The 19,984-nt window shown below is 36.7% G+C and overlaps 1 protein-coding gene across 2 annotated transcripts in view; it reads left to right on the top strand.

Moving 5' to 3' along the window:
- Nktr (natural killer cell triggering receptor) overlaps positions 1-19,984 on the top strand; it is a 45,695-nt gene that overhangs the window by 12,040 nt on the left and 13,671 nt on the right. The window contains exons 2-7 of one of the 2 annotated variants that reach the window (XM_005383537.1): positions 5,863-5,937; positions 6,870-6,977; positions 7,472-7,516; positions 9,212-9,299; positions 18,088-18,117; positions 18,797-18,942. In XM_005383537.1, the coding sequence (XP_005383594.1) occupies positions 5,863-5,937; positions 6,870-6,977; positions 7,472-7,516; positions 9,212-9,299; positions 18,088-18,117; positions 18,797-18,942 (492 nt within the window). Of the gene's footprint in view, positions 1-5,862; positions 5,938-6,869; positions 6,978-7,471; positions 7,517-7,823; positions 7,852-9,211; positions 9,300-18,087; positions 18,118-18,796; positions 18,943-19,984 lie in introns of those variants that run through there. The other variant, XM_013513444.1, reaches the window with a different exon arrangement.

The raw sequence follows: 19,984 nt of genomic DNA, 5'->3' as shown, positions 1-19,984 counted from the left end.
GTAGCTAGACTTTTTTTTCTTTTTGTGACTATTGGCTATTTTATTCTATTCTACTTGTTCATGTTGGTCATAAGATAAACAATTTCAGTCTCTTTTAATATTTCAGGTGGTTATTTTGAATTTTCCATGTGCATATTTAATGTTCAAATAATAAGTTTTTTGTATACCTCATATCTACTTGGATTGGCTAGAATTTCTAAGACTTTACATAATAGTGATTCTAATGGGCACTTTCAATTTGTTTCTCTCTCTAATAGAATTGACGATGTAGTTGTATTTCACCTTTTTGTTTTGTTTTGTTTTTGTTTTTCTCCGGTACTGGGAACTGAACTCACGACCTTGCACTTGCCAGGCAGGCACTTTGCCGCTGAGCTAAATCCCCAGCCCCGTATTTCACCTTTAAATATAATCCTGATTGTTGATTTGGAGCGTGTGTGTGTGTGTGTGTGTGTGTGTGTGTGTGTGTGTGTGTGTGTGTGTGTGTATTATGTTAAAGGATGAATGTTAGATTTCATCGAATGCTTTTTTGGTTTCTATTATGGAATTTTATCTGGCTTTTCTTTCATTTGAATTAGTAACTGTCTTAATACTGAGTGGTATCTCTTTTAAAATGAGGTTGATATATTGAGTTTTAAAATTTTGTTTCATCTTGTCTTTCTCAGCCTTTGGTTTCAGTTTAATTATTGCTTTATAAAATTTGTTAATCTTATCTTTTGCTGTGCTCTGAAACAGTAATATGTTAGTGTTACTTGAAGATTAGAGGTGATTTACTTAAGTCTGAAGAGTTATAGTATTTAGCAGCACTCCTTTGGGTACTTTTTTTTTGGTATTATAAAATTTTTTTATTTTAAAGAGAAAAAATAACAAGGACAAAAACAAAACAACGTAAAAATGATACAGAATTTCAAAACAAGATGATAGGAAATTAACAGTGGTTGTTATATTACATTTTTTTTAACATATTGTTATCTTAAAGGAAGTTGCTCAGATTACCAGATGTAAGAATGCAAGATTGATCAAACAATTAAAGAGAATTTAAAAAATTTTAAAAAGTAGAAACAATACAGAGCTTCACTAAACAAGATAGTAGGACACTGGCCATGGTGGTGCATGCCTGTAATCCCAGCACTTGGGAGGCTGAGGTAGGAAGATCGTTACAAGTTTGAGACCAGTCTGGTCTACAAAGTGAGCTCAAGGAACTACATAGGAGACCCTGTCTCAAAAAAAAAGGTAGGCATTCAATGATGGCTGTTATATTGCATGTTGTTGTCTTCAAATTAGTTGTTCAAATTACCGGATACAAGCGTGCAAAATTGATCAAAAAAATTTAAGCATTAACTGTTCCTTTCAACAAACCAGTAGACATCAGCAGTACAATTATCCCAGCTATCCTTGTATATACATACATTTTTTTTTTCCCCTTTTGTTTTTTTGGTCCTTTTGAGACACCGTTTCACTATGCAGTTCAGGCTGGCCTTGAATTCACTTTGTAGCCTAGGCGGGTCTCAAACTCAATGATCCTTCTGCCTCAGCCTCTCAAGTGCTGGGATTACTGGCATGCACCACCATGCTCTACTTTTTCTTTCCTTCCTTTTTTCTTTTCTCCTTTCCTTCATCCCAGTTTTTCCTTCCCTTTGAGCAGTTTCTTTCCCTTTCACAATATCTGTTGTACCTTTCAGGTTGTGTTTACATTTCAGCTTCTCACAGTAGGAGACAATACGTTGTTTACATGTGCAAGTCTGATTTATTTCACTTATGAGTATGGTCTCTAGTTGCACCCATTTACCTCTATAAAAGGCTCAAGTTTAGCTTTTTTAATAGCTGAGTAATACTCCATTATATAAAAATACCACATCTTTTTTATCCGTTCCTCAGTTGATAGGCATTTGGGTTATTTCCAAGATTTAGCTATGATAAATTACCTTTGGGTAATTAATTAATGGCATTTTAGCTTGCTTTTTAGTCTGCTTTGCAGTCTATACCACACATAATTGTCATCTCTGTTTTCTTACAATTCTTTTCTCAAATTTTGGCATTCCTCTTTTTATTTCCTTGAGTTGAATGATTGATTTCTCTGTGTCTTTTTCACTATTATAAATACTTAGGGTTGTGTGCACTGACTAAGACAAAGAAGTAAGGGTCAGCATTCAACTGATACCTGGACCCTCTGACATCTGGTTGCATTCCCCTGATACCCTGGCTCTTTGATTCTCTTAACTGTGCCCATATCCTTGTCTGCTAACTGCAGAAGCCAATAAGTAAATTCTCTTTTGAATGTTGTACTATCTGCAGGACACTTTTAAGTGGCTGCTGATTGACATCATAAAAACACTTCTGTGGCTAACTGTAGAGCTGTTTTGGTCTTGTCTTTTTGTATGTTTGTTTTTTAGACAGGGTCTCTGTAGGCAATTCAGGCTGACCTTAAGCTCTAGAGATCCTCCTACCTTAGCCTAAGTGCTGGGAGTATAGGCATGCACCACCACGCCCAGCCCTGCTATTATTTTGTCTATTGAGCTTTGTTTATGTTTTCTTGTTATTTCATTTTTGTCTGTATTTTACCATGAGTTGCTTCCCTTTCTACCACAGAAACTGGAAAGTACATTTCATTCTGTGGGTAATAACACATTTAAGTATGCTTATACCCTACTACCTGTATCTACTTCAGCAAAGGCTACCTTTTGATTCTCACTGAGAAATATGAGGATAGGTAGTTTCTGTCACCAATTCAGCCTTCTCTGTTTTTTACTGATAATGTAATTCCTTACTTCCGCCTTCCCATGTACATTATTTTCGCGTTGAAACATGGCAGGTTCTTTATGATGTATTACTAAGTGAATGACAGGGTTTAGTGCAATATACTATCTTTAAAAAAGGGAAGACAACAAAGACTATATCAGTGTCTTCTTGTGTATGAGAAGAAACTGGAGAAATACAGGGGAAATTAGTGATAGTGAGTACCTGTCCTTAGGAATTGGAACAGGACTTCTCATTCTGTACCCTTTCCACTGTTTGATTTTTCAATCATTAGAATAGTTTAGGTGTACAAATATAAAAGAAAATTTTTCCTATTATATAAATTTGTTTCCTAATACTTATAGTATTTACCTTTTATTTACAACCATAGTTACCATAGTTACTTAGGTTTAATCTGACATTATAATGGATTCAGTCACCAGTGCTTCAAATAGATCCTTGAGAGTAAAAGCTATTTATTGTATTTCCTTTGCTAGGCATACAATTTGTCGTTCATAGTATATTATTCCTTTTAAGAAGATAGTGCTCTGTTGTCTCCAGTTTCTAATATAAGGTATCTGATGTTGGTCTTCTCTATTTTTAAGGATCTGCATGTTCATATTTTGGGATTAGTGTAGAAACCAGTTCTACATGGTGTCATTTTTATCTTTAGCCATGTATTTTTTTTTCCCCACTAAAAGCACAGTGCTAATGCTTGCAGGAATCAGTGTTAGATTTACCATTATAAGGCTATGTATTTATTAGAGTAGTGAGTAATTCTGAAGAAGAAATAGAATATTATGAATAGTATTAACAGATTCTGAAGGATTACTAAATGTCATTAAATTATAAGTAATGCTTGTTGAGTAACAGATTTTCCTTAGATCTTATTCATTCAAAAAAGCTATTAAATGAGGCAGTAGGATTGCTGCAAGTTCAAGGCCAGTCTGAACTGCATAGTGAGAATCTCTTTTGCACATTCACCCTGACCTTTTTCTTACTGTAACTACAGGTTTTTTCATAATCAGAGTTTATGCCTCTTGTTACTGAAAATAACTACACTACTGCTGATTGATTTTCTCTTTAAGGAATACACCTTCAGAATATCTTCTATTTTGAGTTTTAAAAATAAAAGTACCAAAATTAATTTTCTTTCTTTCCTTCTTTCTTTTGAAAAGTCTTACTGTGTAGCTCATGCCGTCTTCCTGCCTCAGCCTCCTGAGTGCTGGGATTATAGGCCTGTGCCACCATGCCCTACAAAAGAGGACTGGGAGCCGTTTTCTTTAAAATAATGTAATTCACTTAAAATGTTGAAAATCTGCTGTTTGCTTTACCAGTGAGATGAGTTTAAGCTAATACTTGATGATATATATCCTATAGTGTTCAGTTTCAGTATTTGGTTTTACTTTGGGAGAATTAATACCAGGTTACCTTTTCATAAGGAGAACTTAAAATATTTCTGTTTCTTCTTTTTTGATGAATTTTGACCTTGCTTTTTGTTTTTATTTTCATTTGTTAATTATTGCAGACACTTTCCTCTTTTAATAATCAAGTTGCAGGGGCTGGGGATTTAGCTCAGCGGCACAGCTCCTGCCTGGCAAGCACAAGGTTGTGAGTTTGATTCCCAGTACCGGAAAAAAACAAAACAAAAACAAAAACAAAACAAACAAAGTTGCATTGTGCAAGTAGTCATTAACTGAAGTGATCGCCCAATGAGGAATTGTGCATGGTGTGTGCACTGCGCTAGTCAGAACAAAGAGAAGGTCAGAGGAGACACTGACCTGGTGACTGTGCTTTTATTTACGTAGCTCTTACATGCAAGACTGTGATGTATAACAACATAAAACAACAGTCCTGTAGTGTGGGCACCATCAGCAAAACGTGCAGGGCTTGCTGTAGAAGAGGCCACAGTTAGGCCACACTGCGCTTACTGCATCGTAAGTCTGAGTGTGGGTCGTAAGTCTGAGGGGTGGGGCAAAAGTCTGAACAGTTGTTAAACAGTCATTAAAATATCTATATAATGACTTGCTCCATAGTCCAGGCTGGCTTCAAACTTGGGATCCTCCTGCCTCACCCTCTGGAGTGCTAGGATTACAGGTGTGCACCACCAGATCTTGCCTTTTGTTTTTAAATTCTTCATATTGCATATATATATTCATATATTTAAAAAGGAGGGGGATATATCTCAGTAGCAGAGTACATGCTCAGCATGAGGGTCTGGTTCAACTCCCAGCATTGCCGAAATAGACAAATGAAGAAAGCTGTCTTTTTTGAGACAGAGTCTTGCTGTGTATTCCAGGCTGAGCTTGAATACACTGTGTAGCCCAGGGTGGGCCTGAACTCACGGTGATCCTCCTGCCTCAGCCTCTGGAGTGCTAGGATTACAAGAGTGTGCTACCACATCCAGCAAGAAAGCAGTCTTAACCAATGTCTGAATATTCGTAGTTCAGCCTTTATTATGCTCTGGGCCTGACCGGGTTCGCCTGTCCTTTCCAGGGCATTTTTTTCCTGGTTGTGCCAGTGCCTTCAACCTTTTGGGATGGAATTGAGGCCAAACCAATTCAGCTTTATTTTTATGTGTTTTTTTGTTTTGGTCTTAACTCAAGCCAGTGTCATAGAAGAGACAAAACCTCTACTCTGAGCCTTGCCTCATGAGAGAAATATTGCCACCAAGTTAGAGGTATTTTCGAGCTACCTCCACATCCCATGCTTTGGAGACGGGATCTTTCAGAGTGCCGAGGTTGGACTCAACCTGCGGTCCTAGTGCTACAGCCGCTGGAGAAGTTGGAATTAGAGGCTGTGCCACTGAACCAGCTAGGTTATTCTGTCTTTCTCTTTTCTGCCCTCCGAGGGAACAGAATAGTGTTCAGTGTGGGTGATGTAATTCGGGAAGTTGGCTCCAGACAGCTCCTACATAAAGGAAGAAGGCTGGAAATAGAGTACAGCAGAGCTTTTTGCTTTTTGCCAGGATTGGCTGGAACAGTCTGTCTTAAGGTGTGATGTGCAGTCATTCCTGGAGGGGTGCAGCATCTTCCAGTTTATTCTGTTTGTGTTTTCTTTCTCACATAGGACACGTGTTATATTTCCTCACCTTGCTTATTCCTCCCCACCCTGTGTGTTTTATTTCAGTTGGTCGCATTATGTTTCAGCTCTTCTCAGACATATGTCCAAAAACATGTAAAAACTTCCTTTGCCTATGCTCAGGTAAGTGAATTTTAAAATTATTTCCAATAAAAAGTTAGGCTTACAGTTTTACCTTGGTTTAACAGAGTAGATACTTTCCTTAAAAAACAAAGGTCGGTGAACTGTTTGTAATAAGAAATGTTTTTTACTCTGTTATATGAAATTAAATAATCATCTCTTTAGGAAAAAAGAAAATAGCCTTAAAAATGAAAAAAAAAGTAAGACTACTTCATATAATGAAATCTTCTCTCTACATTGTAGTTTATAAAATAATAGACATGGGGCTGGGGATTTAGCTCAGCGGCAAAAAGCGCCTGCCTGGCAAGCGCAAGGTCGTGAGTTCGGTTCCCGGTACCGGAGAAAAACCAAAAAAACCAAAAAAAAAAAAAAAAAAAATAGACATATTCAAAATTGATTGGTCTTCGTAGAATTTTACAAATTTCAGTACTGTCAACAGATATAGCATCTGTATATTGCACAAGAAATTTAGGCCTAAAAGGTGGAGAGGCAAAACAAAAGGAAATTTTTCATTATGTGTAATTGATTTTACATTGTGAATAAGTAGAAAAAATGGAGATAGGCTTAGTTTAAAATTAGAAATAGCAGACTAATAGTTTAAAGCCAATACTTGAATATACATTACACCCCTCCCCCAATTTTTGCACCAGTTTCTTTGATTATATTCTTTACAGAAGCAAACGTACCATCTGTAGCATGTAGAGTCTGTACCATACCACTCCACACTCCGGTGCTGTGTGGCTTTACTTCCTGATTTGTGTGTGTGTGTGTGTGTGTGTGTGTGTGTGCGCGCGCGTGCGCGCGCGCGCGCACGCGCGCACGCATGTTGATTTACATTTACTCTGATTTTTAGATCTCATACAGATGCCAGCAATTAGGAAGTTCTTTCTATAAAAGATGGGTTTGTAGCATATTTGTTTTTTTTTTTCCCCCAGGGGAGAAAGGCCTTGGGAAAACAACTGGAAAGAAGTTATGTTATAAAGGTTCTACATTCCATCGTGTGGTTAAAAACTTTATGATTCAGGGTGGGGACTTCAGTGAAGGTAGAGCTAAAAGTTATATTCCTAATAATGCTCTGTCAGTGTCTCATTATTACTATTAATTGTAAATATTACATCACACAGTGGTAGACATATGTAGTCGCATAGTTTGATGAATGTTTTAGATCAAGAATGTATGAAAAAGTAAAATACTGTGACATTTTATTTTGCTTGTTTATAATTTATTATAGGATTATCATATAATTACTTGCTGAATTGCCTAATAATGAATGCCAAAGTTCTGTCCAGTTGCATTTATTCTATAATTTTGTTGATGTGGTACTGCTTCAAATAAATGTGTCAGGGAGATCATTTTTTGATAGCATTTGTTGTAATATTTTAAAGATGAAGTTAATTGGGGATTCGGAATTATGATCATTTATAGCAGTTGCAAGGCTCAAAGTTTCCTTTAGCAAATTGAAACCATCCAAATAATTTGTATGTATTAATTACTGTATTTTTCATTTCTATTGTGACTTAATGTAACTCATTTTCAGGTAATGGAAAAGGTGGAGAATCCATTTATGGTGGATATTTTAAAGGTAAGGCCTAGTATTTTATGTTCTTTTCTTTCAGTTCTGTTATTAAAGCAAGTTTGGTCATATACTTTTAATGACAAGAAGTTTACTTATAGTTCACTTTTTGCATGAAACTAATGCTTGCATGAAAGTACTTTATTTGCATGAATTTGGGGATAAATTATATGTTATATGTAACTTTAAATTGACAAGATTAATTAAGGCTAAGTTTATGGTTAAACATGACTTTCAGCATGGAGGTTAGGCAACTTTATACATGAAAACTCCTATCTTCCTGCCTAAAACTGTCAACATATTCTTTTGTTTATAGAGAATGTGGTCTTTTGCAAAATGAAAAGGTAAGAGAACAAAGCTCAGTAACACAAACTCCAATTCTGTTTCCTTGCACCCTTCCTAATGAATTTATGGACAGTCTGAGTCAGGTTATGTCTGGATTTCTGTATTGCTTGAAGACTTGGGAAATTCTTTGTTACTTCATACGTGCATCTGTATATTTTTTCTTTTCCCAATGAGTAATTAATTCTACACGAGGATAAAGAATCTAGTTGTGTTCTTCCCCCTAAACCACACAATTTCTTTGAGTAGAAGTTGGTATTTTCTCCTTTCTCAAAGGTTTGTATGTTTTCTTTTGTGTACTGGAACTATATGGTTGTGTTTTATTCCTACAGTCATAGCATTTGCATTAATCTAACTATTGCACTATCCCCAAAAAGCCTTAGAAAAGTCAGTTGCAGAGATTTATAATGGGATCCGGTATTGCTAGGTTTTAATACTTAAAAAGCTTCAGTGTTATAATAGTCTTTTATATTTCCTTTGGGAGAAAATGGATTACTACTCTTTTTCAGAAGGCTGTTCCCAAGGTAATCATTTTTTAAAGTTTTCTATGTTTCTGTTTGTTTTAAAGAAGGATTTGCTTGTATGAATATTAACAGGAAATTTTGGTTAATTTTAAGGATATTTCTGCTGGAATTAAAATAATCTCCAGGTGATTTTTATAACAGTTTTTCTTTGAACTAGTAGGAAGCAGCTGTTTAGCTGACTGTATTAGTATTTAGCAATTTGAACTTAATGTTAGAGCCCACTTTAATGGAGTTGTTCCCTGCGATGATACTTTTGTACCTTAAAATTGTATTTTCTTTACATTTTATTTTTATAAAATTTTCTTCCTTGTTATCCCCCATGTACTTAATTTAGACAGATCCCTAAAGCTGATGTGCTTTCTGCTCTCACAGTCTACTTCATCAGTTCAATTGAGTAATAAATTTACCACCTGAGAACAAAGCACATAAGGAGTGTCAAAGTCCACACATGTGTAGTGCATCTGTCAGACTAATTGAAAAATTTGGAAGAAATAAGCTTTACTATAGGGATTTTTCTAAAAAACCTTTCTAGTTTACCCTGAGAGTTGATAGTTTATATATCATTTAATCAAAAAATGTTACTACTAAAAGTGACTATTCTAAGGCTGTTTGTATAAAGTATTAAATACATGTTCTTTTCTTTAAGGCTTTAATTAGTATCCTTTGGCCTTTTGTACTCTTGTTATTTGATTAGTTAAAAATTTTTTTCTAAATATTGTCAAGTATCTGTACTGACCAGAAGAGAAATTTCATCCTTTGCTTTCTATTTACTACATAAACATTACTTTAGAAGTGGCTTATAATTGGAAACTGACAAATTTGTGTTTTCTTCAAACAGATGAAAACTTTATTCTCAAACATGACAGAGCGTTCCTTTTGTCAATGGCAAATCGAGGGAAACATACCAATGGTTCCCAGTTTTTCATGTGAGTAGGCATAATTCAGAGTGAAGTTTTTCCTAAACAGAGAAGCGCTATTCATGAGGAAGATGGTATAGTTAAACCAACTTCAATGCTAAAATTTTGTCAACTTGGGTTTTATTATTCTGTTACAGGGTAGCAGGTAATCTCTAACATCAGCATTGAATATATATCCTGGATTTGAAGAATGGACTAAAAAAAAAAATAGAACTTGAAGATGCGTATCATTTTCAAAATACACTTTCATCATGAAAAGAAAAATTGTTTTAATTGTTTTCAGCTGCTACCAAATTTGAGGGATCAGTTTATAAAACCTGGATTAAACATAAAAGATGGAAGAACATTTAAAAATTGTTCATAGTATAGGACCAAATGTACCCTTGGTATGAAAGGCAGTTGGTTTGATTTTTTTTTTTTTTTTTTTTTTTTTTGGGTTTTTCTCCGGTACTGGGAACCGAACTCACGACCTTGCGCTTGCCAGGCAGGCGCTTTTGCCACTGAGCTAAATCCCCAGCCCCCGGCAGTTGGTTTGAGTAAACCATTGTATGCTTTTTTTTCCTTCTTTCTCTTTTTACTGTTGCTCTTTGAGCCAATTTTGAGAAAGGTACTGTTTTGTACTATTGTATTGAAACAGGTTCTATTGAGCCAGCATTTTTAAAAAACTCAAAACTTTGTGAGGTTTTTCTCCGTAGTTGAATTAACCTGGTGTTCCTTTCATTTCTGCCAAAATTCGTAATGAGGTTATCACTCAGGGAATTTAAGACTGCTATGTTTGCTTTGTAAAATACAAATATCTTTACATGGTTGTACATGCATGCAGAACTAAAAACTTCTCATGTGAGAATTCTAAAAAAGATCTTTGGCATACTTTTAGGTATATTTTTATCTTTTTTTTCTTTTTTCTTACGGTTTTTTGAGACAAGGTCTTGCTATGCAGTGCAGGCTGACCTTGAACTCACTAAGTAGCCCAGCTTGGCCTTGAACTTGGGGAGATCCTTGTGCCTTAGCTTCCCCTAGGATTATTAGGTACACTACCATGCCTGGCTATATTATCTAAAGCTACTCCCAAGTCTGTCTGTATTGAAATAAGAAAGATGACTGTCCAGCAGGAGGTTTTAATGCTTTTGATTAGAAATAAATCTCAGTTGTGCTGTATATGTTGGGGAAATATTTTATTCATGATTTATCAGAAGTTTTCTTTGACATCTTTCTGAGTAAGCATGAATAGCGCTTCCCTGTCTTTAAAGGAGTGAGGTGTCCATATTTTATTAAAAAAAAAACCCACATTTTAAATTTATCTGAAAAGTAGATTTCCAACATGATCTGATAAAGTTCAGATAAGGGACATTCTGTTTCTAAGAATGTTCTAAAAATGGAAAGTTGTAAGCGATGATTGTGCTTGGAGCTACACAGAAAAAAGCCCAAGACAGCTATTCCTGTCTCTTGATTTCATAGATTATTAGTTATCAGACCTTTTAGCTAGAGTAGTTTTCTACTCCTAACCTTCTTAAAAGGCCAGTAAAAAGTAGAGAAAAATATTTCCAAAACTTTTCATGGTGACTTACATAGTAGCTGTTTACTCTGAGGTTTCTATTTCCATTTTTAAGCTTATCTGAACTGTGAAACTAATGATTTATTGGTCAAGAAGCTACCGAGGGCTCTAAAATTTCTTTTAGCTTTCCTTTTTTATGTCATTACATTTACAATTTTATTTATCAGGTAGCAGCAGCTTCTTGCCATTATTACATACTGATTAGCTTGTTTATAAAATGTTAGACTTAAAATTGATACATTTACATACATTAATTAAAATCTAATATAAAGGTACTTCAAGAAATTGATATTCTTGTTTTTATGTGACTTAGTATTTAAGTCTTTTCTAGGAATGTTTAGTAAAGGCCATCATTGTTTTCTACATGGCCTAATTTTACGCTAGACTATTTGTTTTCTTTTGTTTTTTTATTTCAGCTTTTTTGAGATGAGATCTAAGTTGCTCAGCCTAGCTCAAACTGGTGATTCTTCTGCCTTAATGTCCTGCTTACTTACTTGCATGTGCCATTAGTTTTTGAAAAATATTAAATGAAAAGTTTTAACATCAGTAAGTTAGGATTTAAAATTTTAGACTTGTTTTCATTATTAACTGTAGATAGCACTAAGATTGCTGTGAACTTGTGATCAAAAAATTTTTTCTACTTTCATTTTGAAATTGAGTTTGAAGTTTATTTCTAGAAAGAAATTTGCAGTTAAAAAAGCAGTGTTGGTTAAATGGAGGTAATTATTTTACACACACATACACACACTTCTCATCTTTCTTTTTTTTTAAAAAGAAATTTTTGTGTCTGTGTTTGTGCTGGCTGAAAATACCAATTTCCATGAATTGCATGGTAAAATCAAACTAATATTCACATTGCTGAGCAAAACATATCCTTGCTTTTTTGAAAGGATGGGTTAAATGGAGATGTGGCCCATAAAAGGAAAATCTTTGGAAGTCCTTTGCAAGCCTAAACCCTTTGGAGCTGGAAGAATAAGGCACTGTCTTTAGGTTAGGCCTCTATTTGCAGGTATTAGTTGTGCCTGTCACAGAGCTTCCTGCTAGCTCCCTGGGGGTAGTGCTTGCCTTTATCCTGGTCCCACAGCTCCTCAGGGGCACTGTGAGCAGCAGTTCTGAAAAAGATAGGGTTGAGTGGATGGTAAAATAAAAAGAACTGCTTTTATTATTCCCGTTTTATAGATTTATTAGGACTTTTAATACATTTTTTTGCAGTGTTGCACCTGTAGTTTATGTTACAAATCTGTTACTCTGCAGTTCCCAAGGACTATTTGGTGCTGTTAGTGTGGGCATTTGCAACATGTTGATGAAGGATTCCTGTGCTTTGTGCATTGTTTTCATTACTTGCTCATTTGACAACTGCCTTTCCTAAGGCGTATGTCATTTATATTAAGCATAGTTTTGCATTATTACTCTGTTTGGCTGGAACGACTGTATGATGAAAATCAGGTTTTCTTCTGTAAAGCTGTTCATAATTTTTACAGTTTTACTGCTTACATCTATCACTATATTTAGTCACAATGATTTTGTTTTGGAGGCTTCTATTAGAAGAAAACTGATGGCTTTTGGAATGGTAACTGCCTAAGAAATGTAAAAGCATTGAAAGACAGTACTGTCCCCATGAGTCATTGAGGAAACAATTGTTCACACCGAAGCATTTTTGAAGGCATTCTAAGGCTTGAGATGAAAGTTACCAAGTTAACTCAGTATTTACTCATTTAGTTCTTTTTAGTATTCCTTATTTTTTTAGGTCAAAGATTAGGAAGAAACCACAACAAAAGCTATAGGGAAGGAGATTTACCTCCGTGGTATAGTGCTTGCCTCGAATGCATGAGATCATGGGTTTGACCCCTAGCATTGCAAAAATAAAAAAGCTATAGAAGTATAGTTTTATTAGAGTGGCGAGAGATTCAGAGATCATATCGGACATGCTTTTAGTTATATAGATGATGCTAAAAAGGAAGAAAGATGATCTGAAGACCAGTGTTTAGAAACTTTGCTCATAGTCTGGGAGAAACTGTTGGTTAGGAAGAGAATGCTGCACACTATGAACTGAATAATTAACCACTGTGCTCTGAATTTATATTGTTACGCATTGGAAGTAGCAAGCATTTTGCTGGAAATTATGCCACTTAGGAAGACATTTTTTCCCTTTCTGTTACAAGTAGCACTAATTCTGGTTCTAGTTTTCATTGTTTATATATTCATTTAAAAGATGGAGAAGATACTACATAAAATAGTAATTAGGAAGATTAGGTAGTTGATAGCTTTTGTTATTAATAGCTCTTCTAGACTAGGACACTAAACTGGCTTTCAGAAAGCCATGGTTTTTATTTCCTTTGTACCTTGGGTTAGTTTTGTCTTGTTCATAAAGTATCTGTGCTTCCTTGTAAAGGTAAACTAAAGGTTTCACTGTGAAAAGATAGTCATGGAAAGAGTGATTCTTATGCAGACAATGTCCTGCCTGAAGGACTTGCTAACTGTGAGCTGATTGCCACCAGGGTGAGAGGCGGCTTATGGAGGGCAACTGGTCTCAGAACAATCCTTGTCCCTGGCCACTGTCATGGTCACAATAACCTATATACACTCGTAGTCCTGGCACTCAGGAGACTGAGGCAGGAGGACCACAAGTTCTAGGCCAGCCTTGGCTATATAGAAAGACCTTGTCACAAACAAATGTTTTGATGGGGGCATAGTGTTGGGGATAAGCCCAGGGCCTTGTGCAGGCTAAGCACGTACTTAGTGCTGTGCTACACCCCAGCCCCATGTCGGCTTCTAACAGTCCTGAATAGGGCAGAGGCTGGGTGCAGACATGGAACGTTGCAAAACTATCTTCTTCCCCTGAGGAGTTAGACTTGCAAGTGGCTGCGCAGATCAGTGAGCAGATACTCCTCACTGCAGTGTTAGAGAAGGTGGTGGTTTGAAGGGACTTATGAAGCTGTGTTGTTGACATCTGAGATAGCAAAAGTAGATCGGGGGTAGAAATGCTTTTTCCACCCACATTCATAAATTTGAGTGGAGTTTTTTCATTCCTCCCATTTTTGGAGGGGATGGTTAAAAACCTTTGTGTGTTAATTTCAGGGTTTTTCATGAGCAGACATATTTGTGACACTTAACCATGAGCAACCTCTCGCAGATCTTGTCATCCCTAACGTCCAAGCTTAATGTTACTTGGTGCTTATATGACATAGGTATGAGCAACATGGAAGAACTTTTGTTTCTAGTGACATTGGCTCTTCTGTGTTGGTTGAATACATAAGCAGAGCATGTGACTGCTGGGTGAAAAATAGGAGCTGGTTGCTCGAATAGGAGCTGTGTCACTGTGTGCAGCTTGGAGCCCCTTCCTTGACTGTGGTGAGGGTTAGCAGCTGAGCAAAAGGACTGCATGTCAAAGGCTGAGACAAGGCAGGTTATCTTTAGCTTCTTCTGTTGTACTGTTTTACTCTAGAGTACTTTGTAATTTATTGAAAACTGTACCTTATTTCAAACGTACTTCTCTTTTGCCGTTTATCATTTCCTTTACAAGAAGTTAATGCTTATTTTTAAATATTTTAAGATTTAGTGTGTCCAAAACCTCTATCAAGCATTTTGTCCATGTTATAGTAGGGCTTCTGGTCTGAGTAATACTGTTTTAGATTTAATCAGTTAAAATTGATCAGTGTGTTCTTTGAAGAAAAATCTTTATAATGGGGAAAATCAGACAGGAAAAGAAAACATGGTGGCCAAGTTTTGACAGCACATTCATACTTTCATTTCTCTTGCCCTTTTGTCCTCTGAGAAAAATCCCTAAAATTCCAGTTATGCTACTTTATTATTCCTTTATTATTATGTTTAGTGACTTACAAACTTCAAAGTGTGTATTATAGGTATAAACAGTAACTGCAGTTCAAACATTTACTCATTAACTCCTGAAAATGGTCTGTTTTGATGTGTGGCTGAAAAAAAAAAGTCTCAAATGTAGAGGTGTGAAAGGTTCTTTAACTAGGTGAAGGGAATTAGTAAAAAGTTCCTTGAAAGTTTGTTTTGAATTATCCTTACTCAGTCTTTTTCCATTGAAGGTTTTACTTTTGACTAGTAGAACTGTAACTGCTCTTGGGCATTCAGATTTTTTGTGTTAGTCTTCTTAGCTAGTTTCTGGGATTTGTGAAAGGAAGCATAATGTTTCGTTACTAGCTATTGTTGGCATCCTGTGTTAGAATATTAAGGATCTGAGCAGATTCTTATTTCAACTACAGTAAGGCTTTTCTTAAGCATGTTTCATCTCTACATAAGTATCTTTTGTGAAAGAAAATTTAGAGCCCTCCATTTTGAAAAGCTTTCTCGCTTTGCATAAAACTCTAAAATATTTAATTTCAAAGTTATATTGATATTAAAACATAGATTCAGTCTTGTGTTAAAAGTGTATTACAATTTATTTCTTGCCATTTTTGTGTAAAATTTACAGAAAGAGTGTTACACCGTGCGCTCCAAAGGTAATGTCTCATTACTCTAAGGCTCTTTTTCTTTCTTTGCCTTTTTCTCTTTAATTCTGTCATTATAATGCATTGAAACGTTTTAAGAAAAACAGCTTTGTGCTTGTTTTGTATAGCAGCAATACATGTACAGCAAGTGTGTTTTATTGTTGTGGTTAATCCTGAGAAGTGTATCTTAATTTCAGTGGCTTGTTTGCACTAAATTCTTTCTACAATCTTACGTTGGGAGAGTGGGATTATATTTTATATTATGGTTTTAGATCTTATTACAGTGTGAAACTAGTAATTTCTGCATAAGGCCAAAAGTGTCTCTACTAATGATATAGAAAATTTAGGTTGTTTTTGGGATAACAGTACCACTTTTCAGTTTCTAGGATTTATAAAGTTTAAGTGAACCCTCACTCATGTATTTTTAAAGTAGGTTCAAATCAGTGTCTCTAAGTAACAGGAAAAAATAGAAATGTGTAAATATAGCAGGAGTTTAAAATGTTCTTTAGTTGTTTCTCACTTAGGTGTTTTTTTAAATAACTGTATTGAAATGTACACATTTATGATAGTTTCTGGCCTTTGTAAGGTCTTATTTCCCAAGTATCTGTCGCTACTGCATAGTTCTTTAAAGAGCTGCATAGTTTTGAAAGATGAATACTTCTAAGAGTGCCATGGACTATCTTTGCCCAGTTTAGTCATGAGACTGAGAAAATCATTCCCTCTACCTTTTTGTTACCCTCTTTTTATAATTTTGCTAATGTTCTTTATTTATCCATGTAGACTGTCAGCCCAGTACCAGTAAGCCTGCTTTACATTGGGATTTCTACTCCCAGAGGGCTTCTTCTTAAATGTTTTCAGTATTATTAATATGTACTCTAACTCAACTTAAATACTAATTTATATTTCTGTATCATCCTGAATTGCAGTCACAGATGAATTATTCACATCCATTTAGTTAGTCTGGGCAGGTGAAAAGAAAGAGTTGGTTCTATCTTCATTTTCTTTTACTCCTGCAATCAAGGATCAAGTCTGCTTATTCTCAAGTTTTTATTTGAATTAAAAACAAAATTTGGGGCTGTAGGCATAGCCCAGTGGGTTTGTGTGCGGGCTTCTCCTGGTGCTAGGCCCTATGGAGCTGAGCGAGGAGGCTTGGGGGTGGAGTGGACCTGAGCCGAGCACCACTCCCTGTGTCCACACACACGTCTGACACGGATCCTGTACACAGTGGGAATTTCGGCCTTTTCAAATGCACTCTTTACCTCCTTCGTGCAGTGGAATCTGTCTCTAGCTGATGTACTGGTTTCTTGTTATTTTCACTGTGCTTTGGTAAAGGTTTAGGACTGTGAGAAGCACATTATCTGTTTTGAGGTTGCTGTCCACAGTGGTTTCTGGATGCCGGTATAATGGTTTCAGCATTTGGTGGTCACCAATTTGCTAGATTTTGTCTTTTTCTTTTTGTTGCTTGTTTTCATTTTTATAGTTACACTGGCTTGAATCTCTACTTCTCAGACTTCTAAGGAATATTTAAGATTTGTGGTTTTAAAACTCAAAATTTTCTTTACATTTCTGAATTTTCTTGATATTTTAATTTTTAAATTAAATACTATAGTTGTCTTACAGAAGTGAATATTCTTAATGTAAGTATAAGTATTACAATTTTTGTAAAGATTTTTAGCGTTGTTGTGAAGGTTAAAATTGTGTTTTATGGCCATATATGTCTTAGAATTCCCTTCAGATGAACATAAAAATGTATATGGGGGCTTCTGATAGAATTTGCTGCCTCAACATACTCTAATACCTAGTGACCTTCTCTCTCTCTCTCTCAAACCTACTCTTTATTCTTATAAGCTAAGATGCTTGTGTTGTACAATTGTAATTGTCTGCCTTTGGATTTTTATACTCCCATTCATGTAGTGTGAAGATCTGTGAAAATGGTGTGGGAGCATCAGCTAGGGTTGAAAGTATGTTAATCAGATGTACCTCCATAGACTTCCAAGAATGACTCTGTGACAGTTGGGGATTATAGAAGAAACTAGCTGAGTGTTTTCTGGGCCGTGGGACCCTAAGATGCCTCTAATGTTACCCATGTCACTTTGCTGTCAGAAGGATTGAAGGGAAACCCTCATCAGATTTTGAGAGTTGCAGTTAGTGGCAGAATTGCACTTTGAGTGAACAGAAGAGTCTGTTTTCAGACCCTTCGCTGTGAAACAGTTAAAAAACATTTTTAGCCAGGCATGGTTGTGCACGCGGAAAGTTGTGGGAACAGGATTGCCGAGGCCTTGCTTCATTTGCCTGCCTAAAAGCTGCAGGCCAACTCAGTGTGAGAAGTGACAGATAGGAGAGCTCACTCAGTGTGTGGGCAGATTACCCCTGTACATGTCCCTTCCCATGGGCAAATGACAGATGGTTTTCCTTGTTTATGTTGACAAATTCTGAGTTCTTTTACATGTGGTTTTTGTTGTTTTAGATTTGAAAGTAACTTTAATTTTAATGCATATTTGTTATATATGGCTGTACCTGAGATAAAAACTGTTTTGTGTATTCTATATGCATATTGTCTAATAGAGATATTTTGTAATTCATTATAATCTTGACTTTTTAATTAGTAAAATGGCTACTATTACTGTATGGGTGTCTTTAATGTTAGCTGTATATTGTGTTAACTTTTTCCCTATCTTTTTATCTTTACTTCTTTGTCCTCCACATGCTGTGTTTAAACCCTTGCACTTTCTTCACCCGAATGTGCGTGTTTGACCTCATCTTTGTATTGACGTTTATCACACAGTACTACAAAACCTGCTCCACACCTGGATGGGTAAGAACTGTATTCTTCTTAACTAGGGAAGTTGTTAGTGTGGCCAGCTTAAACACTTAACTGGTTACTCTTGTTGATGTCTGGGTTAATCTCTCATGGCCCCATTCTTCCTGAAAGATCACAAATGTGGCTTTGAGATCACAGGGCTCTGATGTCACTGAAAGGGTCTGTCTGTGGCCGCGGGTGGGCTTTCCAGCTCCACAGTCCTGAGTGTAGCTATAAAGGCAGTTTCTCACTACCAAGAACAGCCTGTTTTCAGACTCTTCGCTGTGAAACAGTTAAAAAACATTTTTAACGAGGCATGGTGGTGCACGCCTTTAATGGCAGCACTCAGGAGGCTGAAGCAAGAGGATCGTTGTGAGTTTGAGACCAGCCTGGGCTACAAAGTGAGCTCAAGGCCAACCTGAGCTGCATAGCGAGACCCTGTCTCAAAAAGACAAAAACAAACAAACAAAAACCACATTTTTAGAAAGGCAAAAAAGTTCAGGCCTGGTTTCACTGGGGCCCAAACGTTTGCTTATGTGAAACAGATTTGAAGTTTTTGTTCCCTTCTAATTGCTTCATACATCTAACACTTTGGTTTTATTTTGTGGTCTGTTGATATATCATTTATAATTGTTTTCTTGGATACTATTTATAGCTTATTAGCCATTTCTTACCTGAATTTGTATTGTGACAGGGTTCATGTTGTCTTTGGACTGGTTATCTCTGGCTTTGAAGTAATCGAGCAAATAGAAAATCTGAAAACTGATGCCGCGAGCAGACCTTACGCAGACGTGCGAGTTATTGACTGCGGGGTGCTTGCCACGAAATCAACAAAAGATGGTAAGACCTTTTTGAGGGTGGAGGAGACTAGGATGTAGGTAAAACATTATTGAAGAAGTAGAAATACCTCCTAGATTGCAGTGGTAGAAAAGGGCCTATAGGGGTATAAAGATAGTGCTTGATGTCTCTGCCTCAGCACCTGCATCCACTCAGTCAACAGATCTCCAACCTTTCATCTTACTCCTCCTTGCTGTCAGCCTGAACTGCGCCATTAATGTCTTGTGCCTGGACTGTGCAGTGACCTCGTGGCTCTTCACCTTGTCTCAGTCCCCTTGCTCTTCTCTCATCTTTTCTCAGGAGGAATGTTTCACCTGATCTCCTTGCTTACGTCTGTGGACTCATGTGGTTTGTGCTCTTACAGGGACCCGGTGATCCCTTGTCTGTGCCCTTCTTGCACAGAAGAAAGCTCCCTTCTTAGCCAGAGCGAAAGTCTGTGTGGCAGTCTAGGAGGCCCTAGATAGTCTAGCTCTCTGACCTTTTCCCCTCTTCCTGCTCTGCCTCCCAGCATGGTGACCATGTGCTACCCAGGGGTCTTGTGATGCTCTTCTCTTCCTCTAGAACCCTTGTCTCTGCATGACCCCTTCCTCCCTCCTTCCTTCAGGGCTCTGGCACATGTGATCTGAAACTATTCCCCTCTCCCTACTCCCTCTGCATTGCTATCTTCTTGTTTTGTTTTGTTTTGTTTTTTTTTTTGAGATAGTGTTTCACTATGCAGTTCAGGCTGGCCTTGAGCTCACTTATGTAGCCCAGGCTGGCTTCGAACTCACAGTGATCCTCTTGCCTCCATAGTCCCCCTTCTTTTTTGTACCAGGAAATGAACTCAAGACCCTTGCGCTTGCCAAGCAGGTGGTTGTGCCTCTGAGCTATATCCCCAGCCCTGCATTGCTCTTATGATTTACTTTTCCATCTGAGCACGTATCATTTGTCATCTTATATAGTTACTTATTTTCCTATCATGTGACCCACTTAGAATGCACGCCTTCTGCATAGTCTTGCAAAGCAATAGTTTTATCAACTTCCAAAGAGAGTTTATTTAAATTAC

This window comes from Chinchilla lanigera, unplaced genomic scaffold, assembly GCF_000276665.1.
Source record: "Chinchilla lanigera isolate Chin_1 unplaced genomic scaffold, ChiLan1.0 scaffold00019, whole genome shotgun sequence".
Lineage (NCBI taxonomy): Eukaryota > Metazoa > Chordata > Mammalia > Rodentia > Chinchillidae > Chinchilla > Chinchilla lanigera.
The sequence above is the reverse complement of the archived record's forward strand: the minus strand, read 5'-3'. Positions and strand labels throughout refer to the sequence as shown.